The 15,934-nt window shown below is 35.1% G+C and overlaps 1 protein-coding gene across 1 annotated transcript in view; it reads left to right on the plus strand.

Annotated features, from left to right (window-relative positions):
- The window catches only part of pdzrn4.S (PDZ domain containing ring finger 4 S homeolog), an 80,171-nt gene extending 64,468 nt beyond the window's left edge, over nt 1-15,703 (plus strand). The window contains exons 6-8 of the mRNA XM_041588577.1: nt 4,064-4,165; nt 8,035-8,151; nt 13,620-15,703. Of these exons, the coding sequence (XP_041444511.1) occupies nt 4,064-4,165; nt 8,035-8,151; nt 13,620-15,128 (1,728 nt within the window). The 3' untranslated portion in view covers nt 15,129-15,703. The remainder of the gene's footprint in view (nt 1-4,063; nt 4,166-8,034; nt 8,152-13,619) is intronic.
- The last annotated feature ends 231 nt before the right edge of the window (nt 15,704-15,934 follow it).

Consider the following 15,934-nt stretch of genomic DNA (forward strand, 5'->3'; position numbering starts at 1 on the left):
CAGCTGATATTTCTATAATATACCTATATAAAATTACAAATAGTACGGAAAAAATTGGATGAAAGGAACTAAAGCAATGTCTTTGCAGAAAATATTTTCTTAATACATTTGTTATCATATTAAACTTGTAAATAGCCTATACATCTTCTGTTCCATTCATGGAATACTGTTCCATTCTCCAGAAAATCATATTCAGTGCTAGCACATACAAATAGAATGAAAGGTAGAGTAGGTTGGGTTCCTGCAGAAAACAGGACATCACATGGATAGCAGATAGCCCTTCACTATGCACAAATGTATGTCATCTCTTGTATTCCACCTGTTCAGGAAGGTGGGTCTGGGTTGAGGTAAGTAAACAGTTTCTGTACATTCTGATTAAAGAATGGTGATGGCAATTAGCCCTCTAAACTATTTGCAAATTAATTTGAATTGGTACTTAACGTAAACTGAGATTCATAGCCTTTCTTTTCACAGCTTTGATTTAGGCAAATTGATTTGTGAATGGAATTGCAGATGATTAAGGTTCTCGCATCTCTAGTGTTTTGGTAATTGTCCCTGAATGTGAAAATTGGTAGCTAACATTGTTTTCTATGTTGCTTTTCTTACTGGCTAAACTATAGTTGTTTCGTAGGCTGAAATTTTATGTAATTTAATATTCTGCTTTATATAAAATACTTGAACTTACGATACAAGAATGTTCAGCATAATAAGCTAGATCATGTTTTTGTTTAATGGCAAAGTTAATGAACAATGGAATTTTATTTTGGGAAGAAGAATCCCCATCCCATTTCCAAAAGAAAACATTGTTTGCAACTTAAGTTGGATTTAAAAGAAAGTCAACTCTGAATGTATTTATTAAAAAATGTGACAATTTTACACTTTCCCCCCACAAAGCCTTGCTGAAACTCAATTGCATTCTTGGGCTGGTATCAGCTTTGAGAATCAGCAATCTTTTGAGAGCGAGTGGAACTGTAAGATAGCTGTCTGCTCCTAACCTGATCTTAAATAACACAAGTTTTAAAGGTGTATTTATCCATCTCCCTGTGTGGCAAAAAGTGTGAAAGTCTGTAGAGATAGAATGGCATGGCCAGAAACAATGATTGCAGACATCGCTCTGATGTGTGGTAATAGAAATGGCAGAAATGTAATCGCTCATTCAGGCAAGGACAGACAGCTAAGCAAACCTCTATAACATCTGTCAGAAGTACAGTATATACTTCTATAAAGAAGAGCATTGACAAAATGCAAAGACTTTTGTTGAACCATAACTTTGTGCTTTCTCATCTCTCCCCATCTTATTCACGCTTAACATCTTCATTTCCTCTTTATACTTAATTTACCTGTATTAATTTACTACTTTCTTGTTCATCAACTTTCTGCCCATTGCGTAACAATAGATTTCAAAATGGGGTTCATGTTTGTGGAGAGTAGTGGTACTCGTACTGATTGTGTTTCCGATATAGACTACAGTGGACTACAGAGTTCCATCCTCAATGGATAACTTTAGTTATGGTCTGTTGTCACTAGACTCAGTCGCATTCCTGTCTCTTCTATATCCTCACCCTTTTTCCTTGTTTAATTCCCTCTGCCTTTTCATCTTCACAGACATCAATCCACATCTTCACCCTCACCATATGTCTTTTGCATTCTCCAATTATCAGTCTGCAAAATAAGCAGAGTTCGTTTCACAAATGCAGTGAACTGGCCTCATACTATTGCTGCCCAGTAAATAAATGACTGGGTTGCATTCCCATTAAACTATCCAAACAAAGCAGATCATTTCCCATTCTAAAGAACAAACTCTGGGTATCCAGCAAATTAAATAGGCAGATGAACTTCTTCCTACAGCCCCAGGTGCATTGTGGGTAGTTTACAGCACTTCATATTTCACCTGCACATGTCACAGAAAACAAGGGCATTCCAGATCTCAACGGAAATGTATTTTCAGCAGCTGCATGAGTGTGTATTAGAACTTTCAACATTCGTTTGAAATCACACATACTCGATTCAAGTACATTAATGGAGAGAGCAGATCTTAAATGTAAATTTATAGACAGAAAAAGCACCGCACTGACAAGAGAGAAGCTGAAAATAAATGGCCCTTACAATGGAATGGTTGTAATTACAAAAATGATGCATGTAGAGGACTTTTTCACAAAGAGAAGATAATTCTAACTAAACTCTTGGGATTTTCATTATGATAATTGGACCCTTTTCTGTATGAAATAAAGGACAACCATTTCATCATGTACAATACTTGATCCCCAGACCTTTGCATTCATGAATTATGGTATCTCTGTGTTAGGTCATATTGCGGAAAGAGTCATCACAGCACCAAATAACTGTGTAATTTAACAGAAGTGCACAGCTTTTCTCATTCAGAGCAAACTAGATGGCCGATATTTGCCAATTTCAAATTTATTAATATAGAGAATTAATTGTTTACCTGTCATTGTTTATGTGCCTTTCACTCACCATCTGTGCTGGATAGAAATAAAATGGTTTCAAACATCAAATAAATTCTATCATATTACTTTCTTACACGCTTTCCAATAAAGGGGGAAATTTACTAAAGGGCGAAGTGGCTCCCAATAATGTACACCCTACTGGCTTGTACATTAGAGAGGGTTTCACAGGTTTAAGAGGTCAAATCACATTATTTTCTATGGACAGAAAAAATTTTGAAACTGTTCTAGTTAGTGATGACTTTAATGATTGTGCCAGCATAGTAATAAATGTGGGACTACTCCTTTAACTCCTTTAGCCCTGGAATTAGGCGTAAGGTTGATCAGTTTTAACAATACTGGACCAATCATTCAGTTATTATTGATCCTAACTATAGCTAAATGTTTCCCCATAGAATAGAATATGAACTGTCTGCTTAAACCTGTGTAAACAGCGTGGACTGGGAGGAAAAACAGGGGTTAATATAATGGCCTACGTCTACACATTCCTGTAGTCCTGAGTACTGTGTATTTCACATACCCAGGCTGTACAAGGAGTGCAATGATGGTATTCCTTGGAGCAGGATTGCAAGAACTAAGTAAAGATGCAGGAAAAGATTTAATCATTCTCTCTTCGTTCTCTAAGCACAGACAGGTTCGTGTTAACACCTGCTCTAGAGTTTCGTTAAACATTTTGTCGCAAAGAAATAAACGCTTTGCAATTGTGACATTTTATTACATACGCTGCACAGTCATTTGTTCGCAAACTTTGCGAGGCAGTGATTGAGGTCTTAAATTGGTCATAAAGGATGCAAGTAATGAAAATCATATTACAGTCCTCCACAAGTGCTGTATGTTTACATACTGTATAGTTATACGTTCTTCAGATAGATGCCTTCTGCTCATAGCCTCCCCAGATATTTTTACTTCCTTCCCTTGCTAAGGCGGCTTGTGTGTTTGTGAATAATTCAGTTCAGCTTAAGAAGTTCCAAAGGTTCCATAGTTCCGTGTTTCAAGTTCTGTTCCACCCTATCATGCTCTTATCTAAGTCCACCACTGCTTACTGCCACACACCTTTCTGTAATTTGGGGGAGACATTTCTATTGGGTTACACATGACTTATAAGTAGGAATTTAAAAAATAAATGTATCAGTGGTGTGTTATTAATTATTGCCTCCTGGGAGATAATACAGTAGCTCCATAATTGGCTCACTACACCTCTACTCTATGACTGATTTTAGCTATTCCACTGCCATTCTTTCTTCTACCAGCACTATTATCTCAGAGTGACAGTTCCATTACTCTGAACGGAAAAAGATGAACGTCACCTGTCAGAATGTGGTTAATTGTGTTGCTAGATGTATGTTACTGGGGCGCAGGTTAGACATTTATGAACATAACTGCTTCCACTGATGTTCACCATCCTTCACAGATCAATACTGTTCTTATAGTAAGCGCATAATTGAGTGAAGGCATTTACGACCGAGGGCTGAGGATGAGTCCTCTGTGTAACTTTCGGCATCCATACATTTAGCACAAATGAGTTGATATTTGCCCTTTATTGTGTTTGTGCCTTGCGGAAACGGCAACTAGTGTGCCCATTTCATTTGTTTTTCCAGATTAATGGCCAAGATATCCAGAACAGAGAGGAGGCTGTGGCATTACTCTTCAGTGATAAATGCAAGAGAATCATTCTGATGGTAGCAAGACCAGAATTACCGGTTAGTGAACAAGAATATTCTTTATTATCCTGACCTAAAATATAAAGAAAATCATGCTGTCAAAGCTAGGCTGTACAATGTTGTTGTTTTATTAGCTGGCTTACAAAATCAGCAAAACCAGCCATTTTTATTTGTTTATTTAAGGTTTAAATTATTTTCTAGTCAACTGCAGGTATGAAGATCCAAATTACAAAAAGATCTATTATCCAGAAAATCCCAGGTCCTAAACATAAAGTATAGTGTATGTATGTACAGTATATATATATATATATATATATATATATATATATATATATATATATATATATATATATATATATATTGTTATTTTATTTGCAAAAGTCCCTAGAGTGCAACAGCTTCTTACACAAATTATATATATATATATATATATATATATATATATATATATATATATATATATAGATATATATATATATATATATATATATATATATCTCTATATCTCTATATATATCTATATATATATATATATATATATATATATATATATATATATATATATAGATATATATATATATATATATATATATATAGATATATATATATATAGATATATATATAATATATATATATATATATATATATATATATACATACATATAACTTTTCATAACAACTCTTAAGGGATCAAGTCCAAGGATACTATAGGGCTCAAAATTAGTGATGGGCCAGCATCAAAAAAAACAAGACGCTGGCGCTGTTTTGCAAATTTTTCGCCATTTTGAGAATTTTGCAGGTAATTCGCAAATTTTTCGCAAAGCGAAACGCCCCAAATTCACCCATCACTACTCAAAATAGCAACCCTTAATACTCATTCAAAAAGCACTAATACCACAGTAACATAGTAATGTTACTCCTGTTTCATTCTTTTTTTTTCAGATATTTATTATGTTAAGGTTGCATAAGGAATACTGATTTGGCAAATATAGCAAATATAGCAATATACGTTTTTCTATAAATCAGTATTTAAGTAATATTTTCCATGGAAAAGGAGGCTAACAATGCTTTTATGAATATAGATCATAATCACTAATAGTAGACCTTGCATTAGTAAAGTATCGGAGTTTATGAAAGTTTCCTCCCACACTCCAAAAACACACACGCAGGTAAACTGGCTTCATACAAAATTGTGTGTGCTGTAAATGTGATAGGAGGCTGTAAGCTACACTGGACAGGGACTGATGTAAATGATGTAAAATTGCTGTAGAACATGTCAGTGTCATATAAATAAAGAAAAACATATGGTAAGTTTTGTATATCATCACTAAGCAACTACTAGATTGTGACTCAGCTGTATTATTTAATAAGATTTACAGACACAGAAAGCTCACAATGTTGCCTTGGCATTTTATTGATTCTAATGTCACATAGACAGCAACATTTCCAGGAAAATTTGGTGGTGGACCCCCCTCTCCTCCTGGATTGGTACATGTGCATTAATGTGCTGACTGCTGATCACTTAGTAGAGGGGGGATGCCTCAGGCAGCAGCATTCTGTAATATTTTACTATACATAAAACATATTTCAGCACAAGCTGTTGAACACACATTCCCTTTTGAGTAATTGTAATTTGAATGGTCTATGGACTCGTAAATAGAAAACAACAAAATAAAAAAAATAATAATTTTCCATTTATCTTCTTTTCATTAATCATGTTAACTATAAATCCTTTCACTTTTATTACGCACATACTCTCTGCTGCTGCATTTTTTACATGAAACAAATCCAGGACAAATCCAGCTGTTACCTGATATTATCCTGTTCTCACTGTTTTTGTGTTATGCATATTCATTTGTGGGTATCAAATAAGGAACCAGTGTAACGTACAGATGGGTTAGATTAGGCACAATGTCATGTCAGTATTATATATTTTAGATACAGTATATATTTTCTTTTTTTCTTTTTATTTCACACTCTAAATTCCAGCTTTTCGTTTTTATGTAAAGCTGTGAATGGTAAATTCACCTGGGAAACTTCATCTGGCATTAAAGGTATTAAAGAAGACCAAATGCTTAGCTAAAGAAGTAGCAAGAAATGTTGTGCTTTGTGTTTTGGGCTTATTTACCAGCCCGAGGCAACCACCGCCATTTAGCAGGGAAGATTTGTGCCTCTGAGGATGCCCCAGTAGCTCCCCATCTTCTTTCTGCTCATTCACTGCACATGCTCTGTGCTGCTGTCACTTACTGAGCTTAGGGATAGACTTTTTTAAAGTAAATAAGTTAATAAGTTCAGTATATAAATTATTGCATTTTTAGCCATATTTATTTTTAGGGTTTTGTTCTCCTTAAATGAGCTGGCCTACATGTATGGGATGAACTGCATCATGCCAAGGGATGTGATACCTTGTGTAATGTTTCTACTGCCTTCTGACAGCTTGTGTGGTTGATTTCTTTTTTCAATATTTTTTTTCTACGATGATCTCAGTAGCAAAGTGATAAAAGGATACAGTAAAGTCTAAGGTCATTTTTCAGCTTTTACCTTCTTATCTTGGTGACTTTCCAGAAATCATTAAACAGACTTCTTAGAGCAGTCAAATAAACTGCCAGTTTCGATGAGCACAGATGTTTCTGAACAAGGGATTTTTCACTATGACAGAGCAATCTTTACCGCCTTTAATTAACTGCACAGAAAAGCCATTTCTCCACAGTTTCTTTGTGATTAATGCTAAAATGATCCCTAAAGGAAAGGAAATGGAGAATAATAACTTCTTTTGGTTCATCACAGAGTGAGAAGAGCTTTTCTTTCTGTTTCAGTCTATGCTTCATGCTAATTTTATCCCAGTTTATCATGCCCCAACTGTTCTGATGTTCTTTATCTTGGTACTAGTGATGGGCGAATTTGTCCCATTTCGCTTTGGCAAAAAATTCGCAAACGTCCCACAAAATTAGCGAAATGCCAAAAAATTGGAAAGTTCATGAAAAAATCATACGTTTTCACTCAAAACAAATTTCACTCGTGAAATTTGAAGGATTTCACTCAAAAATCGTGAAATTTGAAGGTTTTCACTAAAAAATCTTGAAATTTGAAGGATTTCACTCAAAAAAATCGTGAAATTTGAAGGTTTTCACTAAAAAACCTTGAAAATCTGACATTTTCACGAAAAAATTTTGAAAATCGGAAATTGACGACAGCAAATTTTCAGCGATGAATTTTTGTGGGAGATTTGCGAATTTTTTCGCTGTTGGCGAAACGCGGGAATTTGCCACAAATTCCTGCCAGGCAAATTTATTCGACCATTACTTCTTGGTACCAATAGTACCAGCAGAACATTTTGGCATTGGCTACAAGTCTTACAAAAAAAATAAATAAAGAGATGCAGCCTATGAAAACACACACATTTTAAAAAAATATATTAATATTAACTATTAAATATCCACCGTGGCACATATCAGTTCACTTGATCTATTCTTAGATTACCAAGGGCAATCAAAGTACTGAATGAAAAATGTTCTCATCTATTATCTATCAAATATCAAAATAACAATTCCTATAAGAAGGTTGCTCTGCACCTGTCTATAATCACTGTAATAACATGTGTTTTGTTGGGGCATTGTGTGTTCTGGACACATAGCTATTTACATGAATGTATTTTGTTTGAAGAAAATGATGATTAGAGATGTAAGAGATTAGAAACAAGTAAGTCAGTTTGTTTAAGAGCTGGATGAAAAGCACCAGTGCTGAATATATTATCATTCATTTTCTGGTGTAAAGGAAAGTATAACAGGCCTGTTTTTTCTAAAGAATCATTATGATGAAAGGATCTGGCCAGCCATTGCTATTAGGGTTTACACCAGTGCTATGGATGACTAATAATATAATGTAATGTTCTAATGTATTCTTTACAGTTGGATGAAGGGTGGATAGACGATGAAAGGCATGAATTCTTGGAGGAGTTAAACAACCAAAAATTGGAAGAACAACATAACGAAGCAATGCAATACAAAGCTAATGAAGTGCAACAGGTACAAATTATTTAACATCAAATTTAACATTTTTAATCTTCTCTGTGGAGAGGTATTCTTTAAATATATAAAAATGTAATATAATCAACTGAAATACTGTAGAACCCCCATTTTACATTTTTCAGGGGACCAGAAAAAAATTATGTAAAATCCAGGAAAATTTTAAATCGGGGACATTTATTATGCATAATATATACAGTAGGTGGGACCACAAAACAACAATGTAAAATGAAGGAAAACTTAAAATCAGGGGATGTCAAATGGGGGTTCTACTGTATTAATTTAGTAATGTTACAGTATGCCAATAGCTTTCATATATATTTCTCCCTGCTTCTCTTATTTTGTTTCTTCTGTTTGATCACTGTTATATATGTTTAGATACGACTTTTGCAGATACAATTTCTGGTATAATATAGAGGGGTATAATATAGACTGATTTACTCTAAAATGAATCACCTTGGGGTCAGTGGGGAAGGAGTTTTTCTTCCCTCTCCTAATGGTTTCGTGTAAACTGAATAATGATGAAATCAATAAAGCTTGTTACATGAGATATTTTTTTTCACTGAGACCAACCCTCTATAATAATATCCAGCTTTCCAAGTTAGCAAAATGTATGGCTGACAGAAAGTGGTTATGGCAGAGAGCCTGAAAGATGTAGGCACAGATCTTAAGCCTTAATCAACAGATCCAGCTGGCTACCTTGTAATCTTCTTCTCCACAAAAGCTTACTTTCTGATAAGACTCAGGCACATCAGCTACTGGATTCTCATTTTGCGGTATAAAGCAAAAACAGAATGTCTTATACACACACACGATCATGCCCTGTCTCAGATAGTTTCACTTGGCTTCACGGAGACATGCTTAATTGAGAAAGACATTTCAGATCCGTGATTTGTCCTATCATACATTCATTTCAAAATCGGCACGAGTAAGCAGGCTATAAGCTTTTAAAAAATAAAATAACCCCATCAAAAATGGTCAGTTCAATGCATATTTTGACCACGATGTTAAATCCTCAAAATGGCATTTAAATTGGGGAAATCAAGTTTAATCTAAAATGAGACATAATTATGTAACCCTCTTAACTTACACGTGAGCCCTTTACAATATGGATGTTTGTACCAATCACTTCATAAAGCTCAGTCATTTTACCAACATTCCAAGTCTTCAAATAAAACTGATAAAAGTAATTTAAATGATATATTGTCATGAATTATAGCCAAATTCATTGTTATAAACTGCAAATTACCCACTACATTATTTGGACTGTAGAAGGATACATTACAGTTTTACAGTATGGTGTTGCATACATAAAATAATAATAACGCTTAAAATCAAATGAAACCATCTTTTATTTATTATTGTGTATGAAGAAAGAACAGGCTTTGAGAGAAAATGCAAGAGAATCAGTACTTGATAGCTTTATTATAAGAAAGATAAAAAGCACCTGAAATCACCCCTTGTCCCATTACCCTACAATACACATGTATTGTATCAAACACAGTGCAAGGCCTCAGATACAAACACATCCGCAAATGCAACCGGAACCAAAATGGACACAAAATTTTGCATGAATTGCTTATATGCTTCTTTGCACATTAAGATCAGTGCCAATGCAACCCTTTAGATTTGTATTATACATTTTGAGCAAGCGCATGCATTGACATAAAGAACCCTGGTTTTATCTTCAATCTGGACCTGGTGGTGAATCAGCTGTCTAATTGCTAAACATTAGGCAACAAAGTTATATTGCAAATAAATAAAATGGAGATCTGCATCTAAACTTTGCACTTTCAAGGCATTTTGAAAAACTGACATGATATCCAACATCTTGATCTAAATATATTTTGCAGAAAAGGAACAAAAAGCACTACAATAGCCTACTTGTCAGGGTCCTACAGAAGCTTTAAGAGCTAAATTATAAAATCAGTGGGGTAGAAAACAATATCTTATTCAACCTCTCTCAAGACAGCTTTATTAATAACTCAAGAAATCAAAGGAAGTTACTCTATTAATAGAGTAAACATATTTATTTACATGCTCCAGTGAGCATTACCATATCTCTGAAATATGATAACAATAAACAATCATTAAGAAATGAAAACCTAGATGTTTTATGTCAACTGATGAAAGATTATTTAGTGATAAAAAACAGTTAATGAATTCACATAATTTGGCCATAAGAAAGGAGACTTCACAAGACAAAATTAAATGTAGAAAAAATACTTTGATCATCCTGAAATTGATTCGATTGGTTTGACAAAAATATGTTGTAACAAGCAGATTTAAAAAAATATATATTGACACAGAAAAATGAGCCAGAATCCACATAGAAAATTGGTTATAGTGTCATCCATCAAAAACTGCCAGCCAATCAATCTGGTCACTTTGGTTGGTGATTGCAGATCTATCATTTATCTAAGGCAAACAGCCAGTGGTTCATTGGGAATACATACTGTATATGGTATTTAGGCATTTTGGTATGTTACTCTCACATAAACATGATTTTTGTAAGGGGTCAGGGATGGTAAACTGATTTTCTTTAATCAAAACAACCCATTAGACAATTCACTAGATGCAATTTACTTTCAATTTGCCAGGTACTTTCCATGTTATAAAACTGAGCCTTGGGTTCTCATAGTATGTGTGACCTGATTATTTGATTTGCATCATTCCAAGAATCAAACTTATTCAAACTTATTGGTTAATGTTCATTAACCAATATTTTTTTTTATTAATAATATTAAATATGGATTTTATCAGTGTTCTTCCAGGAATAAACATTAATTCTGAATTCTAGTCAACTGCATAAACCACTACAAAAATATGAACTGGTAATTACTAATCTTAAATCCCAAATCATTATGCAGACATACCGATGTGGCAAATTACAGTAAAAAGAGACAAAGATAATTATGGTGTTGACAGAAGTAAGTGTAACACAAACATTTACAGTGCTCGCAGAAAGAAAAAAATGGTAATTTGTCACAATATGGGTGCGTACTTTGTTGCCAACTGCAAATATTTGAGCTTTTGCAAATAAATGCAGCCATTAAGAGAAATGGCAAGGAAAACATGATTTCTGCGGTAGTAGCTAAGGGACAGTGGGGCAGATTTACTAAAGGGGGCGAAGTGGCTAACGCTAACATCTTTTTGCCAGAGTTGCCATCCGCAGGGACATCATCGATTTACTAATGGGTACAGGCGGCAATTTGCTAGTGAAAGAAACTGGCGCTAGCGTTCATTCGCACTCTATCGCCAGGCGACTTTTCACTCTGGCGAACGGACATTACTCCGCAAATTCACTAAAATGTGGATTTTACTGCACGTTACCTCTTTCACCAGAGTTGCCTTTGCAACCTCAGACCCGGCAAAGTGCATGAAAGTAGCTAGATCTTCCTCAATCTTCTGTCACTTACATTATATTCTATGAGCAGAAAATGCATCAAGTCCAAAAAACGCTGGCGTCATTTCATTTTTTCAGAGTGCTAGGCTGCAAAATTTTCACCGGTTAGTAAATCTGCCCCAAAGATAGCAGGTAGAGGATATAAAGAAAGTAGGGCCATGTCAAACCAGGACTTTTCTCCAATATGTAACTATGTAGTGGTGTAACTATGCCTTAGGAGAATATGCGGCCCCACAGTGCACAGATGGACAGATATTGGTGCAGAAAGTGGCTAACGCTGGCGAAAATTCTACAGCATGACGTCATTTTGGCACTTCGCTGATTTACTAACGGTAGCTGGCGTAATTTAGCCAAGGAGATAGACTCTGGCGCAACTTCGCACTCTAACTACAGGCGAATTTTCGTTTTACATTTTACTGACCGTTACCTCTATCGCCAGACTTGCCTTCGCCACCTCAGACCAGGCGAAGTGCAATAGAGTAGATAGGAGTTCCTCAAAAAAAAGTTTAAAATTTTTCTAAGCCTATTTAAAGGGTGATAGACTGAAAAAGATCGTAAATTTTTTTTGAGGTACCCTTCTTCCCCCGTACATTTGCTAACATATGGCACCTAAACTATACTGTGGACACATGTGTAGGGCATTATAACAACTTTGTATAATTTTATTAAGGTTCCCTGGCCTTGTGTAGTGTAATGTATTTGCTGCAGGATATACGGCCATTGTACTTTAACTGCACACGATATGCTAATTAGCCAACAATAGCGTAACTTATAACTGCTGAGCATAATTTCGCTGGAGTCGTTTCGCCAGCATTTGGTACCCTGTGCGCAACTTCGGATCTTCATGAATTAGCGTTGTCCAGGTGAATTTACGCCTGGCAAAGTGTTGCGATGTGCGCGATGTGCCAGCCAGCGCTGGCAAATTTTCGCCGGTTAGTGAATTTGCCCCATAGGGTGACATGGCCCTAATATTTAAGGCACAAAATGAGCCTTTATCAACCTAGTTTGATTAAAGAATATTTAGTGCCCAAAATGTTGCTGTGCAGACTTCTGTGCTGTAATGCACCCTTGATTGTCAATAAGAACAGTTTCATGGAAATTAAAATTGATGCTGTTCTATTGTGGAGTAGGGATGGGCGAATTTTTTCGCCTTGTTCCGCCGCGGAAATGACGCCCATAGACTTGAATGGCATTGTGTCAAATAATGACGCGCATCAAATTTTTTTACACCCATAGACTTTAATGGGCGTCAGCGACATTTCGCCGGCCGCAAATTTTGGGCGAAACTAAACAGGTCAAATTCGTCCCCAAGCCTATTGTGGAGTTTGTGTTTATGGCCAGTTTCAAAATTCAAATTCAAATTGCGATTTTTTTTTTCCACAAATCACAAAAATGTTGTGGTTTTCCTATAGTTCTAAAAATCTTTATTTATTAAGGGAAAAACCATGAAAGCCTTTCATGCCAAACTTCGCCAAGTAAAAGCTGTAGGTGCTGTAGAAGTCAATTGGGAGGTGCTCTGATCCTATTAGACTATTTATAAACCAATTAGAATTATAGATGTTTTCTTATTCTTTGCACTACAGATTGACTGAAAACCTCAATGTATTTTTTTCCGATTGTTCAGTGGAACTTTTCACATAAATTAAATGACATTTGCGGTTTTAAGATCTGTCCTTAATAAATAATCCTCTAGGAAATGTTTTCACTGATTTGTAACTTTGAATATTTCTTACTTCTTAAATGATTCATGCTGCTAAGAGCCTTAAGTTTCTGCATTCCTTAGACTTTTAAACTTTTGATTGTGTTCTTAGATTTAGTAGACGTGCTTGGCAGTGGTTTTCTATAGTTATCTTCATATACTATAACCCCATTAGACTTATCTAGTCTGCCAAACCATTATATATATTGTTTTCTGAATTCTACACTTGTGTATTCTGTTCTTCAAACATATCTACTCTGCTGCTGTTGGTTGTTGCAACTTTTTGAATAAACATGTATGATCTATTAAATAATAATTATTTCATCGTTTTAAACCTATTTCATAAATGTTTGTTTTCTTCAGCAAAAAAAGCCAGAAATAGAGGATGGCACCACAGATACTGCAACCTCTTCATCTAACAACCATGAAAAAGACAGTGGCCTGGGGCGTACTGATGAAAGTCAACGTAATGATGAGAGTTCTGAGCTGGAAAATACAACAGGGTACCAAACCAACACATCACTCCTGATGCCAAGAGATTTAAGGCCAGGCCAAGAATCATTAGGAAGCATTGAACTTCACTGCAATGAAAGTTTTATTTCTGGAGAATACATTGATTCTGATTCTGTGGGCAACCCAGATGAGGATTGTGAAAGGTTTCGCCAACTGTTAGAACTTAAGTGCAGGATCAAAAATAGAGGGGAATATGACCTTTATTATTCCAGCAGTACCATTGAATGTAGCAGATCAGACCATGGGGGTGTAGAGCATGAACTACAGCTCCTAAATGAAGAACTGAGAAATATTGAACTTGAATGTCAAAGCATTATGCAGGCACATCAACGACAGAATAACAAGAAGCAACAAGAAGATAACCATGATGATGAGGTGAGAAGTACCACCAGCAGCACCAGCATAAACTTACAGAAAGGAAACCTCAGTGATATCACAGATCATCCTGAACGATCCGATAAGGACAGCTCCAGTGCATATAATACAGCTGAGAGCTGCAGGAGTACTCCTCTGAATATAGATAGATCTCCCGATAGCTCCCTTCAGAGGATCATTAGCATAACTAACAAAAAAAATCGTAGAAGTACTATCGTAACAAATCATTTTTCCTCTGGAATAAATAGCATTGAAAATTCCCCATCCAAATCTATAGCTAGTGCGCAGAAAATTATACATGAATTTCAGGATACAAAGTTACAATGCAGTCAATTGTCTGCTCAAAAAGATCAAAGCATAGAAGAAATACACTACCTTTCACCTTACCACAGCTCCGGATACAAATTTGGAAATGTGCCAGTTCATGCGAGACATTATCAAAGTTACATGCAACTTATCCAACAAAACTCTGCTGTAGAATATACACAAAGTCAGTTAAACTTTGTAGCACAAAGGATAACAGAACCAAGGATGGAGTGGAAAGTTAAAATCAGAAGTGATGGAACAAGGTACATTACTAAAAGGCCAATACGTGACAAACTTCTGAAAGAGCGTGCCTTAAAAATCAAAGAGGAGCGTAGTGGTATGACTACAGATGATGATACAATGAGTGAAATGAAAATGGGCCGTTACTGGAGCAAAGAGGAGAGGAAGCAGCACCTTATGAGAGCTAAGGAACAGAGGAGAAGAAGAGAATTCATGATGCGTAGCAGGTTGGAGTGTCTAAAAGAGAGCCCTCAAAATGGAAGTGAGAGCAAAAAGGAAGTCAGTATTATTGAACTAAGTCATAAAAAAATGATGAAAAAACGAAACAAAAAAATTTTGGACAATTGGATGACAATCCAAGAACTAATGACACATGGCGAAAAGTCCCCTGAAGGAAACAGAGTACACAATGCCTTTCTATCAGTCACAACCGTTTGATTGTGAGTGTAAAGTAGTATGCTACCTTACAAGGTAGACTACGATTGCCTCGTTAAATGTGGCACTTTTATATACTTTGTGATGGCTTATAGTTTTTCATTTTGTAAGCAAAACTATCTGGAAATTTTACAGCTTGATTTTCATATCAAGCTGCTTTCTTTTTATAATTTCAGTACTTGGGAAAGTACTTAGGTTTTAATTTTTTTTCAAGAAAATTGAAATAGAAAAAGCCATTTGTTTTCTTACTACAATGCACCTAATGTAGGTTAAACACTGGATTTATTTCTCTAACTTTTTCTACCTGCGTAGTTCTCTACATACAAAAACAAAACTGTTTTGTATACGTCTTTTTGACAAACATGCAGCTAAACTTCCTATGTAAACTTTGTAATTTATCAGAATTAATCTATGTATAATAATTTGGTTTTTTTTTTTAATTTGTACATGGAATTTGGTAATTGTATTAGTAAGTGTAAATCGGTTACATTGCCCAAAATTGTGGTGGCATCAGTAATGTAGTCATAACTGTGAAGATGGCAGAGAAATAAATTATTACACATAACTGGCAAAATGCAGCTATGGGTGTGTAATGTAGTTTAATTTTGTTGCATGTTTTTCACACAAATGGTGTTTTATAGTTTTCCTAAACTAAAGTAATCCCATTTAAAATATGACTTTTATTAAATATTGTTTTCTAAATTTGCTTTGAACTGCAGTATTAGAAGCTGTATTTTCATTACTGTACTTTTATAAATGTACAGTAAACATTGTGTATATAGTACAGGATCACTATGGATATTCTCAGT

This window comes from Xenopus laevis, chromosome 3S, assembly GCF_017654675.1.
Source record: "Xenopus laevis strain J_2021 chromosome 3S, Xenopus_laevis_v10.1, whole genome shotgun sequence".
NCBI classification, from domain to species: Eukaryota; Metazoa; Chordata; class Amphibia; order Anura; family Pipidae; genus Xenopus; species Xenopus laevis.